The sequence below is a fragment of the Dendronephthya gigantea genome, unplaced genomic scaffold, assembly GCF_004324835.1.
Source record: "Dendronephthya gigantea isolate DGI-Jeju-01 unplaced genomic scaffold, DenGig_1.0 000000F, whole genome shotgun sequence".
In the NCBI taxonomy this organism is placed as follows: Eukaryota; Metazoa; Cnidaria; class Anthozoa; order Malacalcyonacea; family Nephtheidae; genus Dendronephthya; species Dendronephthya gigantea.
This window is the reverse complement of record NW_021163010.1, coordinates 7,698,714-7,716,146: the sequence shown is the minus strand read 5'-3', so window position 1 is coordinate 7,716,146 and position 17,433 is coordinate 7,698,714. Positions and strand designations below refer to the sequence as shown.

At 36.7% G+C, this 17,433-nt stretch overlaps 2 protein-coding genes and 1 non-coding gene across 3 annotated transcripts; all 3 read left to right on the top strand.

The window, feature by feature from the left end:
- Positions 1-21: 21 nt before the first annotated feature.
- On the top strand, positions 22-8,145 carry LOC114521746 (tetratricopeptide repeat protein 28-like). The gene is made up of 7 exons (XM_028542282.1): positions 22-3,346; positions 3,872-3,952; positions 4,166-4,792; positions 4,901-4,972; positions 5,708-5,761; positions 6,241-6,285; positions 6,446-8,145. Exons 1-7 carry the CDS (start codon positions 343-345, stop codon positions 7,579-7,581), a joined length of 5,019 nt encoding a protein of 1,672 aa, XP_028398083.1. The 5' UTR covers positions 22-342; the 3' UTR covers positions 7,582-8,145.
- On the top strand, positions 4,866-4,937 carry LOC114523357. The gene has a single exon (XR_003687017.1). It is a non-coding gene; the product is annotated as a small nucleolar RNA SNORD56 (small nucleolar RNA).
- Positions 8,146-9,493: 1,348 nt separating the features above from the next.
- Positions 9,494-16,585, top strand: LOC114522025 (tetratricopeptide repeat protein 28-like). The gene is made up of 4 exons (XM_028542631.1): positions 9,494-9,639; positions 11,482-15,051; positions 15,494-15,559; positions 16,357-16,585. Exons 2-4 carry the CDS (start codon positions 11,655-11,657, stop codon positions 16,500-16,502), a joined length of 3,609 nt encoding a protein of 1,202 aa, XP_028398432.1. The 5' UTR covers positions 9,494-9,639; positions 11,482-11,654; the 3' UTR covers positions 16,503-16,585.
- The last annotated feature ends 848 nt before the right edge of the window (positions 16,586-17,433 follow it).

Sequence of the window (17,433 nt, the reverse complement as noted above, 5' to 3'; positions counted from 1 at the left end):
ACAGCAATTGAATATTATGAAAAATCATTAACAATTGCCCAGGAACGAGAAGATAGAGAGAGTGAAACATTTGGATATTTAGCATTAGGAGATACTTATCGACTAAGCAATCAGGCCCAAAAAGCAATTGAATACTATGGAAAATTATTGAAAATTGCTCAGGAACGAGGAGATAGTGAAAGTGAAACACGTGCAAGCCTTGGTTTGGGGAATGTTTACAAAGCGAACAATCAGGTACAAAAGGCAATTGAATTCTTCGAAAAATCATTAGGAATTGCACAGGAACGAGGAGATGGAGAGAATGAAACACGTGCATATGTTGAGTTAGTCGATGCATATAGAATGAACAATCAGATTCAAAAGACAATTGAATGTCATCAAAAATTATTGAAAATTGCTCAAGAACGAGAAGATAGTGATTTTGAAACACGTGCATGTCTTGGCTTGGGAGAAGCCTACAAATTGAACAACCAGGTTGAACTAGCGATTGAATACTTTGTCAAATCATTGAGAATCGCCCAGGCGCGCGAAGATAGAGAGAATGAAATCCATGCAAATCTTGGGCTAGGGTATGCTTACACAGTGAAAAATCAGATTTTGAAGGCAATTGAGTACTATGAAAAATCACTGAAAATTACACAGGAACGAGGAGACAGAGAGAACGAAACACGTGCAAATTTCGGGTTAGGAAATGCTTACAAAATCAACAATCAGATTCAAAAGGCAATAGAATACTATGAAAAATCATTAGAAATTGCACAGGAACGAGAAGATAGAGAGAATGAAATACGTGCATATATCGACTTAGTGGATGTTTATAAATTGAACAATCAGATTCAAGAGACAATTGAATGTCATCAAAAATTATTGAAAATTGCTCGGGAACGTGAAGATAGTGAGTTTGAAACACGTGCATGTCTTGGCTTGGGAGAAGCTTACAAATTGAACAATCAGATTGAAATGGCGATTGAATACTATGGCAAATCATTGAGAATTGCACAGGAACGGAAGGACAGAGAGAGTGAAACACGTGCAAATCTTGGCCTAGGCAATGCTTATAAAGTAAACAATCAGATTTCGAAGGCAATTGAGTATTATGAAAAATCATTGGAAATTACACAGGAGCGAGAAGACAGAGATAATGAAATACGTGCATACACTGAGTTAGTAGATGCTTATAGTGTGAACAATAAGATTCAAAAGTCAATTGAATGCCTTGAAAAATTATTGAATATTGCACAAGAACGAGAAGATAGGGAGTTTGAAACACGTGCATGTCTTGGCTTGGGAGAAGCATATAAATTGAGCAATCAGATTGAAACAGCGATTAAATACTTTGGAAAATCGTTAAGAATCGCCAAGGAACGAGGGGATAGAGAGAGCGAAACACTTGCAAATCTGGGGTTAGGGGATGCTTACAAAGATAGCGATCAGACCCAAAAGGCAACTGAGTACTATGAAAAATCATTGCGAATTGCGCAGGAACAAGAAAACAGAGAGATTGAAACACGCGCAAATTTTGGCTTAGGGTATGTTTACAAAGTGGATTATCATATCAAAAAAGCAATTGAATACTATGAAAAATCATTGAGAATCGCACAGGAACGAGAAGATATAGAGAATGAAACACGTGCATATATCGACTTAGTGGATGTTTATAAATTGAACAATCAGATTCAAGAGACAATTGCATGCCATGAAAAATTATTGAAAATTGCACAGGAACGAGGAGATAGTAAGTTCGAAACCCGCGCATGCCTCGGTTTGGGAGAATCATATAGACTTAACAATCAAATTCAAACCGCAATTCAATACTATGAAAAATCATTAAAAATTGCCCAAAAACTAGAAGACAGAGAACATGAAACATGTGCATATTTAGGGTTGGGAGAAGCTTACAGAAATATCAATGAGATAGAAAAGGCAATTGAATGCTATGAAAAGTCGTTAAGATTTGGAAGGGAACGTGAGGACAGAGAGTATGAAACACAAGCAAATTTTGGATTAGGAAATGCCTACAAAGTTGATAATCAGATTCAAAGGGCAATTGAATACTATGAAAAATCATTGAGACTCGCACAAGAACGAGGAGATAGAAAGAATGAAATACGTGCATATATTGAATTAATAGATGTGTATAGACTAAACAATGAAACCGACAAGACAATTGAATGCCATGGAAAATTATTATTCAAAGTTGCACAAGAACGAGGAGATAGTGAGTTTGAAAGACACGCATATTTTGGTTTAGGAGATGCCTACAAGATGAACAATCAGATTCAAAAGGCAATTGATTGCTATGAAAAATCATTGAGAATGGCTCAAGAACGAAAAGATAGAGGGAATGTAACACGTGCATATCTTCTGTTGGGAGAAGCTCATCGATCTAATAATGATACACAAAAAGCAACTGAATACTATGAAGACTCATTGAGGATGGCACAGGAAGAAGAAGATAGAGATAATGAAACACGTGCATATCTTGGGCTAGGAGATTGCTATAAATCAAACAATCAAATTCACACAGCAATTGAATATTACAAAAAATCATTGGAAATTGCTCTGAAACAAAAAGATAGAGGGAATGAAACACGTGTATATCTTGTGTTAGGAGAAGTTTATAGGCTGAACAATCAGATACCAAAGGCAATTGACTACTATGAAAAATCACTAGGAACTGCACAAGAACGAGAAGATAGAGAGAATGAAACGCGAGCATGTCTTGGGTTAGGAGAAGCGCATAGATCAAGCAATCAGGTTGAAAAGGCAATTGAATATTATGAGGAATCATTGCGAATTGCGCAGGAACGAGAAGATAAAGAGATTGAAACACGTGAAAATCGCGCGTTGGGAAATACATTGAACAATCAGATGAATAAGGAAATTGAATACTATAATGTACCATTAGAAATTGCTCGGAAACGGGAAGATAGTGAGTTTAAAACACGTGCATATCTTGGCTTGGGAGAAGCTTATACCTGCAACAATCAGATTGAAACAGCAATTGAGTATTATGGAAAATCATTGAAAATTGCGTGGGAACGAAAAGATCGAGAAAATGAAACACAAGTATATTTTGGGCTTGGAGTAGCTTACAGATTGAAAAATCAGATTCAAACTGCAATCGAATATTTTGAAAGAAGTTTGGTAATTGCACAAGAAAGCGAACATGGAAATCATGAAATACGTGCATATCTTTTGTTAGGAGACGCTTATGTTTTGAAGAACGAGATTGGAACGGCCATTGAATATTTTGAGGCATCATTTAAAATCGCAAAGGAAACAGGCCATTCCTTCCTCCTACAGAAGTCGTCAAGAATTGCGTTTGAAGAATTGTCAATTGCAGGTGAGTTACTCAATTTCGGGTCGATCAGCCCAGGTGAATATGATTTATCTTAAAGACATGCAGAATTGCAGATCACCGTTTGTCATGTATTAGAACTTATTTGCATTTATAACTTCTATGTGAACAAGATACTGCAATGCGATTTACCCAATTAAGTATAGGAAATCATGCGATGGCGAGTACAATTTGGGGTTAATTGTACGAGCGATGTTTGAAAAATTTGCAAAAATTGGATGAGCCGTTTAAGCGAGGAATATAAACGTTAAAACCACATTAAGATCTTAAAAAAAAACTGTTTAAACCATTCCTCGGGGTCAATTAGGACGCAATTTTTAATCCATGCAATGTATGATACTTTCTTGTCAAGATCTTGGCGAACTTTTATCCATTATTTCATTTCTTTGGCAGTATTTGGTTTACTATTCTGCCTTTACTCAGTTTCTCTTTAGTACGTAGTGATTATATTGCAGAATTTAACGATGTTTCACGTATACATCGATATAACACGTAAGTGTCATTTGATAGATTCAGAAGAAAACAAAAAGCGCACAGAGTACACGGATTCAAAAGAAGATGAAAATATTCATGGAACTCAACCTGACACAGGTAACTAGCGCATTCGAAGTGTCCAGAAAACACCGAATAAGTGTAAATGCACACAATTTTGGTGTAAATCAGTATATCCTAACCCTACATAACCCTAACGTTACACCAAAAAAGTGCAATGTATCTCGTCGGTGCAAAAGTACACTTCACACTTGTGCCTTACGACTTTACGTAAGTCAAATTTCATTCGTGTGTCGTCATATCGTCTTACAGATCACTCTGACGAGAGCAATTACAAGCAAGCTCTACTTCAGAAAAGATTGGGAAAATGTTATGTCAACCTGGGAAGATACGAAAAAGGCCTGAAGTGCTTTCAGAAAGCTCTAGAAATGGTTTCCGATCGTTGTGAGGTAGCTTTAGAGGGAATTCTTCATGAGTGGAGCGGCTGTTGCTGCCGCTTTTTGGAGGATTGTGATCAGGAAGCAATATTAATTTACGAGAAGGTTAAAAAATTTGCCCAACTCATTGGAAATAAGTATCAAGAATATCGTGCAAACGAAGCTATTGGTTCAATACTAAGAAAGACTAGGAGCTATAATCGTGCAAAGGAATATTTCGAGGAAGCAATGCGAGTCGCTGCAGAACTTGGCGATCAACATCGCGAAGGAATATCGTGTTCAAATTTTGCAGCTACATGTAGCGAGGCTGATGATGATGAGACAGCAGTTGAATGGTACGAAAAGGCAATCGGTATCTTTGATTCCGAGTCAAATAGTCACATCCTGCAGGAGAAAGCCCTTACTGGTTTGGCTGTTTCCTGGTTCAATCTTGGTAACACTCGAAAAGCGTTAGCATCAATTGAAAATGCACGTGAATTGGCAAAGGAAGAAGGAGATATAGGTAAGTAATTAATACATTATTTTAGTGATCGTAGGTTATATGATGATAATCGGTAGGGTTAAAAAGAATAAACCTATATTAAAAAGAAATATTTTTTTTTATTCGCAGCTCACCTAGATAGTGTTGATATTACTGATCAGGACAATTCGGGAGAGAAAACATCTTTGTCAGAAGTAACGGGTAATTAAGTTTAATTTAGTCATTCTAAGCTGTATTAAAATGATTAATTTGCCCGAAAACTGAACTCCAACCTCCTCGCTTCTCTATAGTTATTCCATAGGGTTTTAAATGCAGAAATAATTTAAAGTTTGAAACATGCACCTGCATATAAGCTTGATAAGTTTTAAGTCACTCCCATAACGCTACATAAGAAATTCTGGTGAAATATACGCCTTTGAATGTAAAGATATGGTGTGGGCCGCATGGCTGATCATAAAGGACGTGAAATTCCCAATTTAATTAAGCTGTATAAGCTAATTATATGAACTAAGATCCTTAAACTATTATCATTAATTTATGAAAGTGCCATCTTAGGCTCCATGATAATGTTAAACGTAATCTCTGTGAATTTATGACCCTAAAGCCCGGCGCACTTGAGAGAAAGTTACACGCATGCAAACTGTTATTCGTAGCAAATTAGCTGCGTTTTTTACATGCTTTCAGAATAACTTGTCGTTCATTCACCGCACACTAGGAAATTTTGTTACATAAAATACCAAAAATGTTTGATTCAGACAAATGTGTCACGAATGACACCACAATTCTTCCACGCACACTTGCGGCTAATTTGCTACGAATGAAACGTTCGCGTGTAATAAGTGCGTCTGACTGAAAAAAGACTGCAATATTAGTACACACTATCCACACAAAATTTTAATTTTTGCCTTTGAAATATACTTTTCCATTCGTGTTAAGGGAAAACGAATTCAAAGAAACACGAAACATTGCAGGAAGAACAACATGTTGCAGGTAACTGATTTTATTTCGCATGCAAACATGCTGTATTGGTTTTTGCTGAAATTCACAGCAATTTTTTAACGCCCATGCCAAGCAAGATACGATTAGGCAACACCACGTGATTTTTTAGTTTTCAAAGCCAAAGCGTTTCCAAGGAGAATTTTGTCTTTGCAGATATCGCTCTTGTAGTGTTCCAGCAAACTACACCCTCTGACCTTGAAGTAGTATAATAACATAAACTTCCTTGCGTTCATATGACGCAAAATGTTCTCCCGCTTGCTGAGATCTCGTCTTTTATTAAGCGAGAATAAATTTTTTATATGAATGTAATTTACCCAGCTGAAAACTTTACCCGGTATATGTGGGGAGATGCGGGATAAAGTTTCGTCATATGAACAGAAAAAAACAATTAATTTGGTTTGCCGGAAACTTTTGATCATATGAACAGGCCCTCAGACTAAAAGATGTATCCAAAACTTTTTTTTGGACAGAGAGAACGGATTTCTGCGTTTTCCAGGAAGCAAAGACAATTACAGGTAACGCAAATTATAGGTAACAAAATTTTGCGCTACCCAACACAAAATTCGCGTCTCGCAACAATAATAAACATTCATGCACCCACATATAATTTCTCTATAAATAACATCAATATCATAAGACTTAAAACCAAAGTCAATTCAAATTCAACAATTTTAGAGTGGGTAAATTTTGTGACTAAAGAAACATACAATCCAAGCAGAACAGAAAGTTTACCGACAACTGATCCGGTTTATTTTGAGAAATACATCAAGGAATTTTCGGCCACCAGCGTGTACACTCATCGAGTGACCAGAAAGGAACCTCTGACAGAGAAAATTCGTAAGTCGATGACCGAAAATGTCAAGTCAGCAGCTTACAATAATTTGTTGGATCAAAACAGTAAACTATTTGGCAACACAGACGGAGAATTTGTCGATGGAGATCAGCAAATTCTCAATTTTGCAAGAGATGACGTGCACAAAAATGCGTCAACCAAAAAGCCAGCGAGGCTTAACGAGATATTAGCAATCCATTACAAATCCATTGCTCAGATTTCATGCGGAAGTATTCGGGGAACGTGTTGGCTTGTGTCGAAAAGGCTCGTGATAACTAACTTTCACATTTACATGATGATCAATAAGGAAAGAGAGGATACTCAAAATCCTAACTTGCCAATATATGTTTCATTTGATTTTATGCATCACAACCAAACGCAAGGTGTTGTCACAGTTGAAGTTGATGAAGAACAAGATCCAGACATAGAGAATTCACAATTGGATTATAAATTCTTACGTCTGAAAGAAGACGAAAGTCTTAACGGTCGCCTTCCTCTCGGTTCAATTGTTCGAAATCGTGCATTGGAAGCAGGGCTTGTTATCATCACTGGGCACCCTGGCGGAAAAGAAATGCAGGAAGAAACATCCGTCGTTGTCAGCAATCATTCGTGGCGTGAAAAACTTAATGCAAGGCATGGTGTTTACACTGGTGTACACATGACGAACACAGAACTTCTTGATGCAACAGAAAGATACAAAGAATGTCTGCCGTACGATACAAGTCTATTTTGTGGAGCCAGTGGCTCTCCTGTCTTCGATCTGAATGGAAACATCGTCGCAATGCACGCTCAGGGATACGTGTTACCAACTATGGAGGGAAGACGGTGTTCACTGATGGAGTTTGGTTTGCAGTTTAAAGCGATTTGTGAAGATATTAAGCGGACGTATGGTGAAAATATTGTTGAAGAACTATTTCCAAAATACAATTTAGACACTAATGGTCAGGCAATATGCGACCATCCAATGGACGTAGACTAAAGCGGTTTGAAAGATGAAGACAACAAAACGCAGAGCGATTATTGTGGGGGGGGGGGAGGAGTTGAATGTTCATATATTCGAATTGAAACTTTTGTGATTAGTATTTTGACTTTTATAATGCCTGAATCTAGCTCGTGAGCAGTTTTTGTATATGTCTTGGAATTAATTATTTAGACTTAATGATGTATAATCCCCATTCAATACTCTTATGATGCATGCCTATAGTATATACCTTTGAGTTGATTTCATTAATCAGTGTTTCTGACAGGGACGCAGGAACGATACGAGGGCAAAAGGGGGGAGGGGCGGTTTTTCGTGAAAGGGCACTTCTGTAGTGGCTCACCCTAGAGAATGTTTTCAAAACATTGTCCGTTTGGACTTCGCTTCATCGTGTTTTATTTTTTCTGGTATTTCATCAGACGATTGTGGTATTTTTGAAGCTGGTTGGTTGCACTTCTTGAGATATAAAATGAATGCAATCCTTTAAAATGGAGAACATTTTTACTCCCAAGGTCTTTGCTGGCAATAGGCAAAGGAAACAGCTTCTCCTCAGTTCTTCTTTCTCCAGTGTCCCTGGTTTCAAATTTATATATTTAAATTCATTTGTATAACCTATTATTTCACGTTTATATTACTATTATTTTACTATTACTAGTAAAGTATAGCATAGTAATTTTGAGCGATTTGTCAACAATTCAATTTCGTTTGTCTTTCAAACGTCATAAATCGCTGCGAATACTCTTGTTTAGTAATATATTTAAGACCCGTAAGTATAATTTCTAACGCTGAATCGAAATATCGAATGGTGGTATTTTTGTCCTTCTTGGGTGCATAAAAGCAGAGATACACGCAATTATCAGAGTTTGAGATTGAAATTGAAAAAAGAACGTTCCTTTAAAAAAGGAATTTGGCAAACGTACAACAAGATTTATAGTAATAATTAGGAAAAAATTCCAAGCATTCCAAGCATGTGCAAGGAATTTTTACTAGGCGATTAAGGAAACGTATTGATGCGAACAAACAAACTCACAGGCAGAATATAATGCGGTGCCAAACTTGGCGCGGGCACCGCAATTCATGAAAGCCACCTTGAAACCGCATTTAATATCGTTTTTAGATCGTTTGCAGTTTTGCTATTAACTGTGCTTTTGCTTACGAAAACGTGCGTGCCTTCATGCATGGCTATAGGAAACAGATGAAATAACGCGAGTTAAATAACTTGAACTTAAATAAAAAAAGTAATCGGCACAAATCATACAACGAATTATTTAAAAGAAGTAAAACCGAGAATATCCATAATCGATCAATTTGAACACGCGAAATCTCACACTCAGATATTAACAATTAAGTTTACAATAGCACATCATCAGTAAACTTATAGCTATAGTTATACTATATAAATATTATTTGAATTCACTCACTTCTGCATTGCATGGTTTAGCAAAGAGGCATGTCTGTGCAAAAGATATTTCCAATTTTCTTTCAACCTCTTGACCGTGAACAGTATTTTGAAAATGCTAGGATATTGACATATATAATTTACATGGTCATGGACATGCACATAAGTCGATCGAAGCACTTTGACTGCATTTGGCTCACTTTTCCTACTTTTTCGAAAATACAAGATTCTAATTTGCCAATTCTTCCACTGAACCATAGTCTAAAGTAAACTGCCTTTTTATCAGTACAACCAGCGCCAATTAAGAAATTTTGTGAGTTCGGCCTGTCGGCCTTTGATTCATTCGTTAAAGCCTGGTAGCGATATTTTTCGCGTGAAGCGACTTTATTGCTTTGTATTTGAACAATTTGTTCCAGATGGTTGCAGTTGAGAGCTCTGGAACAAAAGTAAAATGTCGCTTTGCGCGAAAAATATCGCTTGTGGAAAACCGGCTTCAGATGGTTAGAACTTAGATGACGTTAGCTCACGCTGTATAGGCAGAAAATCTGGAAACGTACGAGGATGAGACGGCCCACATTTTATGTGTTCATACCAACGTCTCGATATGTAGAATAATGTCATATTATTTTAATACGGAAATCTGAGCCATTTGTGGACAGGTATGTCGAAGACTCAAAGTAAATTAATCCATGTTATTCTATGTGTAATACAGTAAAATTAATGCATATTAAAGTCAAATCCAAGCGTATGCTTTACTTTTCGTATGGAAATATTCGAAATTAAGGAGGTAAACGGTAAGGTGTAAACACCTTAATGGGTTTTCATCACTGAGCTATAATAAAAGACTGTCCAAACTCCACATACGATTACGTTTGATAATCATACGGAAATATTTAGTGTTCGATATTGCCATATTATACCTAAATGCCATATTATACCTATATATGATATCAGGAAATAGAATGACGAACACTCTTGCCTGTAACCCGCATTATTTTTCGAAAGTCATTGGCTAAGGATAAGGCCTGCTAAATTGATAGTTCACTAATATAAACACAAGTTGAACTTCCGTGACAGTGAAAAAAAAGGTACGTGTACGTACAGGTCGTAAGCCCACAATCTCTTGAAAACGGAGGCTCTCGGATAATCCAAATTGCAACCAGAATTCCAGGCTAAAAAAATAACTGTGCGTGTGTCAAACATTTGATACATTCCGAAACAAACTTGTAGGAAAATCTTCATGATCGATGCTTTAGAGATCATGATATCCTCCTGTCGAGCTATTGCTCATAATCATTTTAATAGAACCAATAGGAGTGCAATTAATGCCAAAATCATACAAGTGGTTACAAAATGCGGGTATGTTAATTGCAACTGGATTTATTGCAACTGGATTCATTGAACTTCATTATAGATATTACACAAGTTTTTATCACACAATACACTGTACTTGGTAAATAATAGCTACAATTTAGAATTATTAAAATTCCTCATTATTAACTATATTTTGTATCCAAAATGGTAATACTGTAGTGATTTTCATTAGCTATGAACAAGAGTGCGATTACACCAACCAACATTACACAGACAGTTTGGTTGGGGCCGGAAAAAACTGCTCGGGGTTGGGGGTCTACATAGAAGATTTAGCTACCATAGCCTGTCGAAAATATATTGCATTACCTGAACTATAAATAACCCAAAACTTATCTGGTTTCGAAAGAGGGCTATAAACTTCTAAGATTAGTTTAATTTTCTGAGACTGGGGGGACGTCTGTCTGTGTCTGCACCTAACTTTTAGCAACCCGTTTGTAGGCTGATTTAGGTCTCTGAAGTTTTATTGCCACAATTGAGGGTAAATTTATACCAAACCGAAACAGCTCAGTCCGTTGCCAGGCCTATAAACATTTTGGTTTTGAAAGATGAATGACGAACCGTGGTCTCTGTGCCATGCATTCTAAGCAGCCGTTAGGAAGGAGGAAGTGCGAAAAGTCGCGCACCTCTATCACTTTCACGGATAATGAAACTTCTGCTGAAGAATAGACCTTATCGTTAGAGATACCATGCGCGACTTTGCATTGGTTGCTAGTTACCTATTCACGAGTGCACTTGCGCTTAATTTCTTAACTCGGCGATAAAAAAGAAATTTTCTGAAGGAGCACACTAAAATTAGTGAAACTGCCAAGATTACCTGCAAATTGTTGTAAATTACGGAAAATATAATTGACGAATTTTGTATTACGGCCGGAAGAATGTAACTAAATTATTATGAAAAAAGTACCAGTGTAAATGAATGAAAATCGAGAATACCCCGGAGGTGCTGGAGGGGGTGCAATAAAGGTGCACTGAAATTTCTCACAAAAGGTTGCCCTCGTCGCGGATGGAAAAATCGCACACTCATTAGAAAAGTTGGTCAATATCACACGAGATCCCCCTCCCCCACCTGACTCGTTCGCCAAAACCTGCCCACCCCATGACATAAGTGTTTTTTTCTTTTCCTCCAGCAATTAAAGCACACAGCACTACAAAAGATTTCTAACGTATTGTGAACAGAGAAAAGCCCTATAGAAAAGCACATTAGAGACGCCTAGCTTGTTCAACGACAATCTTCTTCAGCAATTGCAACGATTGACTAGAATTGCAAATTTCAGAAAAATTACTGTATGCCAAATAGGAAATGGCTGGGATAAACATTGCTAGAGGAGATTATTATTTGTCAAAAGAGAAAATTAGGGAGGCAATTGAATGCTATGAAAAATCATTAGAAATTCCAGTGCAAATAGGAAAGAAAAGAAACAAAACACGTGCATATCTTGGGTTAGGGTATGCCCATAGATTAAACAAGCAGTTTCAAAGAGCAATTGAGTACTATGAAAAATCGTTGAAAATTGCACAGGAACGAGAAGACAGAGAGGATGAAACAAGTTCATATCTTGGGTTAGGACATGCTTATAGAATGAACAATCAGATTCAAACGGCAATTGAATACTATGAAAAATCATTGAGAATTGCACAGGAACAAAAAAACAGAGAGAATGAAACAATTTCATATCTTGGGTTAGGACGGGCTTATAGACTTAACAATCAGATTCAAACGGCAATTGAGTACTATGAAAAATCATTGAGAATTGCACAGGAACGAGAAGATAAAGAGAATGAAACACGTGCATATCTTGAGTTAGGACATGCTTATAGATTGAACAATCAGATTCAAACGGCAATTGAGTACTACGAGAAATCATTGAAAATTGCACAGGAACGAGGAGACAGAAAGGATGAAACAGTTGCATATCTTGGGTTAGGAGATGCTTATAGAATGAAGAATCAGATTCAAACGGCAATTGTGTACTACGTAAAAGCATTGAAAATTGCACAGGAACGAGAAGATAGGGAGAGTGAAACATTTGCATATCTTGGGTTAGGACATGCTTATAGGTTGAACAATCAGATTCAAATGGCAATTGAGTACTATGAGAAATCACTGAGAATCGCGCAGGGACGAGAAGATAGAGAGAATGAGACAGTTGCATATCTCGGCTTAGAACATGCTTATACATCTAATAAGGAGATTCAAGCGGCAATTGAGTACTTCGAAAAATCATTAAAAATTGCACAGGAAAGAGAAGATAGAGAGAATGAAACACTTGCATATCTTGGGTTAGGTCATGCTTATAGATTGAACAATCAGATTCAAACGGCAATTGAATACTACGAAAAATCGTTGAAAATTGCAGAGGAAAGAGAAGATAGAGAGAATGAAACACTTGCATATCTTGGGTTAGGACATGCTTATAGATGGAACAATCAGATTCAAACGGCAATTGAATACTATGAAAAATCGTTGAAAACTGCACAGGAACGAGAAGATAGAGAGAATAAAACACTGGCATATCTTGGGTTAGGTCATGCTTATAGATTGAACAATCAGATTCAAACGGCAATTGAGTACTACGAAAAATCATTAAAAATTACACAGGAAAGAGCAGATAGAGACTATGAAACACGTGTATATCTTGGGTTAGGACATGCGTATAGATTGAACAATCAGATTCAAACGGCAATTGAACACTATGAAAAATCATTGAGAATTGCACAAGAAAGAAAAAACAGACAGAGTGAAACACTTGCCTATCTTGGGTTAGGAATGGCGTATAGATTGAACAACAATCAGACTCAAATGGCAATTGAGTACTATGAAAAATCATTGAAAATTGCGCTGGAAAGAAAAGACAGACAGAGCGAAACACTCGCATATCTTGGGTTAGGACATGCTTATAGATTTAACCATCAGATTCAAACGGCAATTGAGTACTGTGAAAAATCATTGAGAATTGCACAGGAACGAGAAGATAGAGAGAATGAAACAAGTGCATATCTTGGATTAGGACATGCTTATAGATCCAACAATCAGATTCAAACGACAATTGAGTACTATGAAAATGCATTGAGAATTGCGCAGGAACGAGAAGATAGAGAGAATGAAACAAATGCATATCTTGGGTTAGGACATGCTTATAAATCTAATAATCAGATTCAAACGGCAATGGAGAACTACGAAAATTCATTGAGAATTGCACAGGAACGAGAAGATAGAGAGAATGAAACAAATGCATATCTTGGGTTAAGAGATGTTTTTAGCTTGAACAATCAGATTCAAACGGCAATTGAGTACTACGATAAATCATTGAAAATTGCACAGGAACGAGGAGATAGAGAGAATGAAACAGTTGCATATATTGGGTTAGGACATACTTATATATCTAACAATCAGTTTCAAACGGCCATTGAGTACTACGGAAAATTTTTGAGAAGTGTACAGGAACGAGAAGATAAAGAGAATGAAACAGGAGCATATCTTGGGTTAGGAGATGGTTTTAGATTCAACAATGAGTTTCACACGGCAATTGAGCACTACGAAAAAGCATTAAGAATCGCACAGGAACTAGACGATAGAAAGTATCAAACACTTGCATATCTTGGGTTAGGAGATGCTTATAGTTTGAAGAATCAGATTCAAACGGCAATTGAGTACTTTGAAAAATCACTGAGAATCGCACAGGAAAGAGAAGATAGACAAAATAAAACAAGTGCATATATTAAGTTAGGAGATGCTTATATATCTAACAATCAGTTTCAAACGGCAATTGAGTACTATGGAAAATCATTGAAAATTGCACAGGAAAGAGAAGATAAAGGGAATGAAACACTGGCATATCTTGGGTTAGGATATGCTTACAGATTTAATAATCAAATTCAAACGGCAATTGAGTACTACGAAAAATCATTGAAAATTGCACAGGAACGAAAAGATAGAGAGAATGAAACAGTAGCATATCGTGGGTTTGGAGATGCTTATAGTTTGAAAAATCAGATTCAAACGGCAATTGAGTACTACGAGAAATCATTGAAAATTGCACAGGAACGAGAAGATAGAGAGGATGAAACAAGAGCATATCGTGGTTTTGAAGATGCTTATAGTTTGAAAAATCAGATTCAAACGGCAATTGAGTACTACGAGAAATCATTGAAAATTGCACAGGAACGAGAAGATAGAGAGGATGAAACAGGAGCATATCGTGGGTTTGGAGATGCTTATAGTTTGAAAAATCAGATTCAAACGGCAATTGAGTACTACGAGAAATCATTGAAAATTGCACAGGAACGAGAAGATAGAGATGATGAAACACTTGCATACCTTGGGTTAGGACATGCTTATAGATTGAACAATCAGATTCAAGCGGCAATTGAGTGCTACGAGAAATCATTGAAAATTGCACAGGAAAGAGGAGATAGAGACAATGAAACATATGCATATCTTCGGTTAGGAGATGTTTATAGATTGAGCAATCAGTTTTTAACTGCAATTGAGTACTATAAAAAATCACTGGAAAATTCAAAGCAGCGTGAAGATAGAGATTATGCTATACGTGCCTATTTTGGTTTAGGGGATATTTATGTTGTAAACAATCAAATTGAAGGTGCGATTGAATGCTATGAGAAAATTGCAGCTGAAAAAGGACACACGTATCATGATAAGTTGGCGGAAAACGTAGCTCAAGAATTGTCATTTGCAGGTACTTTTTGCATATAAAATTTTGGTAATTGCAACCTTTACACAGTAAAGTAATTATATATTGGGATGAAGGGCGCCGAGGGAAATTCATTTTGCCTGGACCTTCACTGTCAAATGTCGAAGTCATATATTAAATTTTCATTGTTTGACATATGTCACATGTGAAATTTCACATGTGGATAAGGAATATATGAAACTTCTGAAGTTTCAGATGTTCTAAATCAGCAAGTGAAATTTTACAAGTTCCAAATCCACATGTGAAATTTCACACATGTGAAATCATCTGGATTTTTCGTAAGCGAAGTACAGTTTTTATTCAGATCTATGAGACCGTCAGCTAATCGAGTTTTATGTAATATCAGATCATTACCACTAAGGTAATAGACTGAAAGTTCTAGCAAAATTAAAAGTGTTAAGTGCCCTTAAAATATTTTGATTGATAGATTCGTTTACAGAGGAATGGAATTCGAAAAAAGTTGTAACATCTCAGGAGACTGAGCTTTTGTCAGGTATGTTCGCAGAACACACTGAGACAGAGTTGGCCACATTGCGTTTTAGTTTTCAAAATCTTATCTATAGCTTTTTCACTTTTTCAAGCCTAAATGAAAAGTTGGTAGCTATATTATGTCTCCATATATCATCGCAATTTTTCAATGGTTTTTATGTACCTTTTCGAGTCTTCGTCCCGTGCATACATGTTCGTTTCTTCGGATGATCCAATTTTGTTCCCTGAGCCTGCGATTTCCTCGGGCGAGGAACAAAGGCTTTGGAGATAATCGAATTAACGAAATCAGGGTCGTTCACGCCGTTTAAATGTTGTAATACAATACAAACCCAATACAAGCTGGAAATCAGGAATTCTGTCTTCCGATTTCGATTATCCCAGAGCCTTTCTTTCCTCGCCATGGAAATCGCAGGTTCGAAGAACGAGATTGAGGATGATCAAATCTTGAGATTCCATCGGGACTAAATTTTTTTCACGATTGAACATTTTTCACATTGCATCTGCTGTGCCGTACAGTGGTCTTCCGTTCAATACTTCAGGGCCGTACCTAGAAGCTTAATTGGGGTGGGGGCAAATATTCATATATAAAAAAATCAGTCAGGCATACGACAAACACATGAATATTTGCTCCCTCCCCAAGTAAGGTTCCAGGCCTATCGAATATCCTTTTTTAATGAGTGCGCTCTTTTGAATAAAATTTAGTTGAAAAATCTCCGCGAAGAATACCACAATTCTGTCTAAGATCTGACAGCTTTTAACTTCTACTTTAAGTTGACTCGAATTATTCTGTGAAATTGACAGATAACTCTGACAATGAGGAATACGAGCAAGCTTTATGTCTGAAAAGGTTAGGAAAATGTTATGTTAATCTTGGAAGATTGGAAGAGGGCCTGGAGTGTTTTCAGAAAGCTCTAAAAGTTGTTTCTGGTCGTGTGAGGAAGTTTTAGAGGGAATTATAAATGAATGGTGTGGATATTGCTGCCGTTTCATAGAAGGCTGTGAAAAAGAGGCAAAAATGTTTTACGAGCGGGTAAAAGAAATCGCAAAAAGCGCAGGAGAAAAGAATCAAGAATATCGTTCAAACGGAGCCATTGGACATATATTAAGCAAAACTGGGAACTATAATCAAGCGAAGGAATATTACAACGAAACGGTCAAGGTTGCTACAGAACTAGACGATAAACGTCGCGAAGGACTGTCTTGTCTAAACTTTGCAGGTGTATGTTGTAAAGCTGGTGAGGATGAGACAGCAGTTAAATTCCATGAGAAGGCGGGACATATTTTTGATTCAGAACATAAAGATCACATCCAGCAAGAAAAAGCCCTTGTTGGTTTGGCTGTTTCTTGGTTCAATCTTGGAAACACAAGAAAAGCGATGAAGTCAATTGAAAAAGCTCGAAAACTTGCAAACCGCGTAGAAGAGGAAGCAGGTGATTATTTACGATGTTTTGTTTTTCTGCGAATCGCTAAGCTATAACAAATCTGTATATAACTGAATATTGTTTTTAATTTTCGAATTAAATGATATCAATGTTGGGTTATGTTTTCAATATATTAAAGCAAAACAAGATTTCCAACATTATCCGCTCTTTTGAATTTCATGATAATTCTCCTTGTTTTTTTTTTACAAATCAGAACTGGCGGAATCTCAATCTGATTGGCTGGATGTACGCAGCAGCTTACAATAATTGCATGACCACGGTCAGAAATCGCGTATATTTATGCGACCGTTTTTCTGTGTTTTTTTTCTAAAAAAACTTTTGCGCAAACTTTAATTTCTCGTTGTTTTTAGTAAAAATATTGCAAGAACAAAGTAAATTATGGAAGACTCTCCTGATAATTCAATTAAAACGCTATTTCGAATGATACATGCATTAA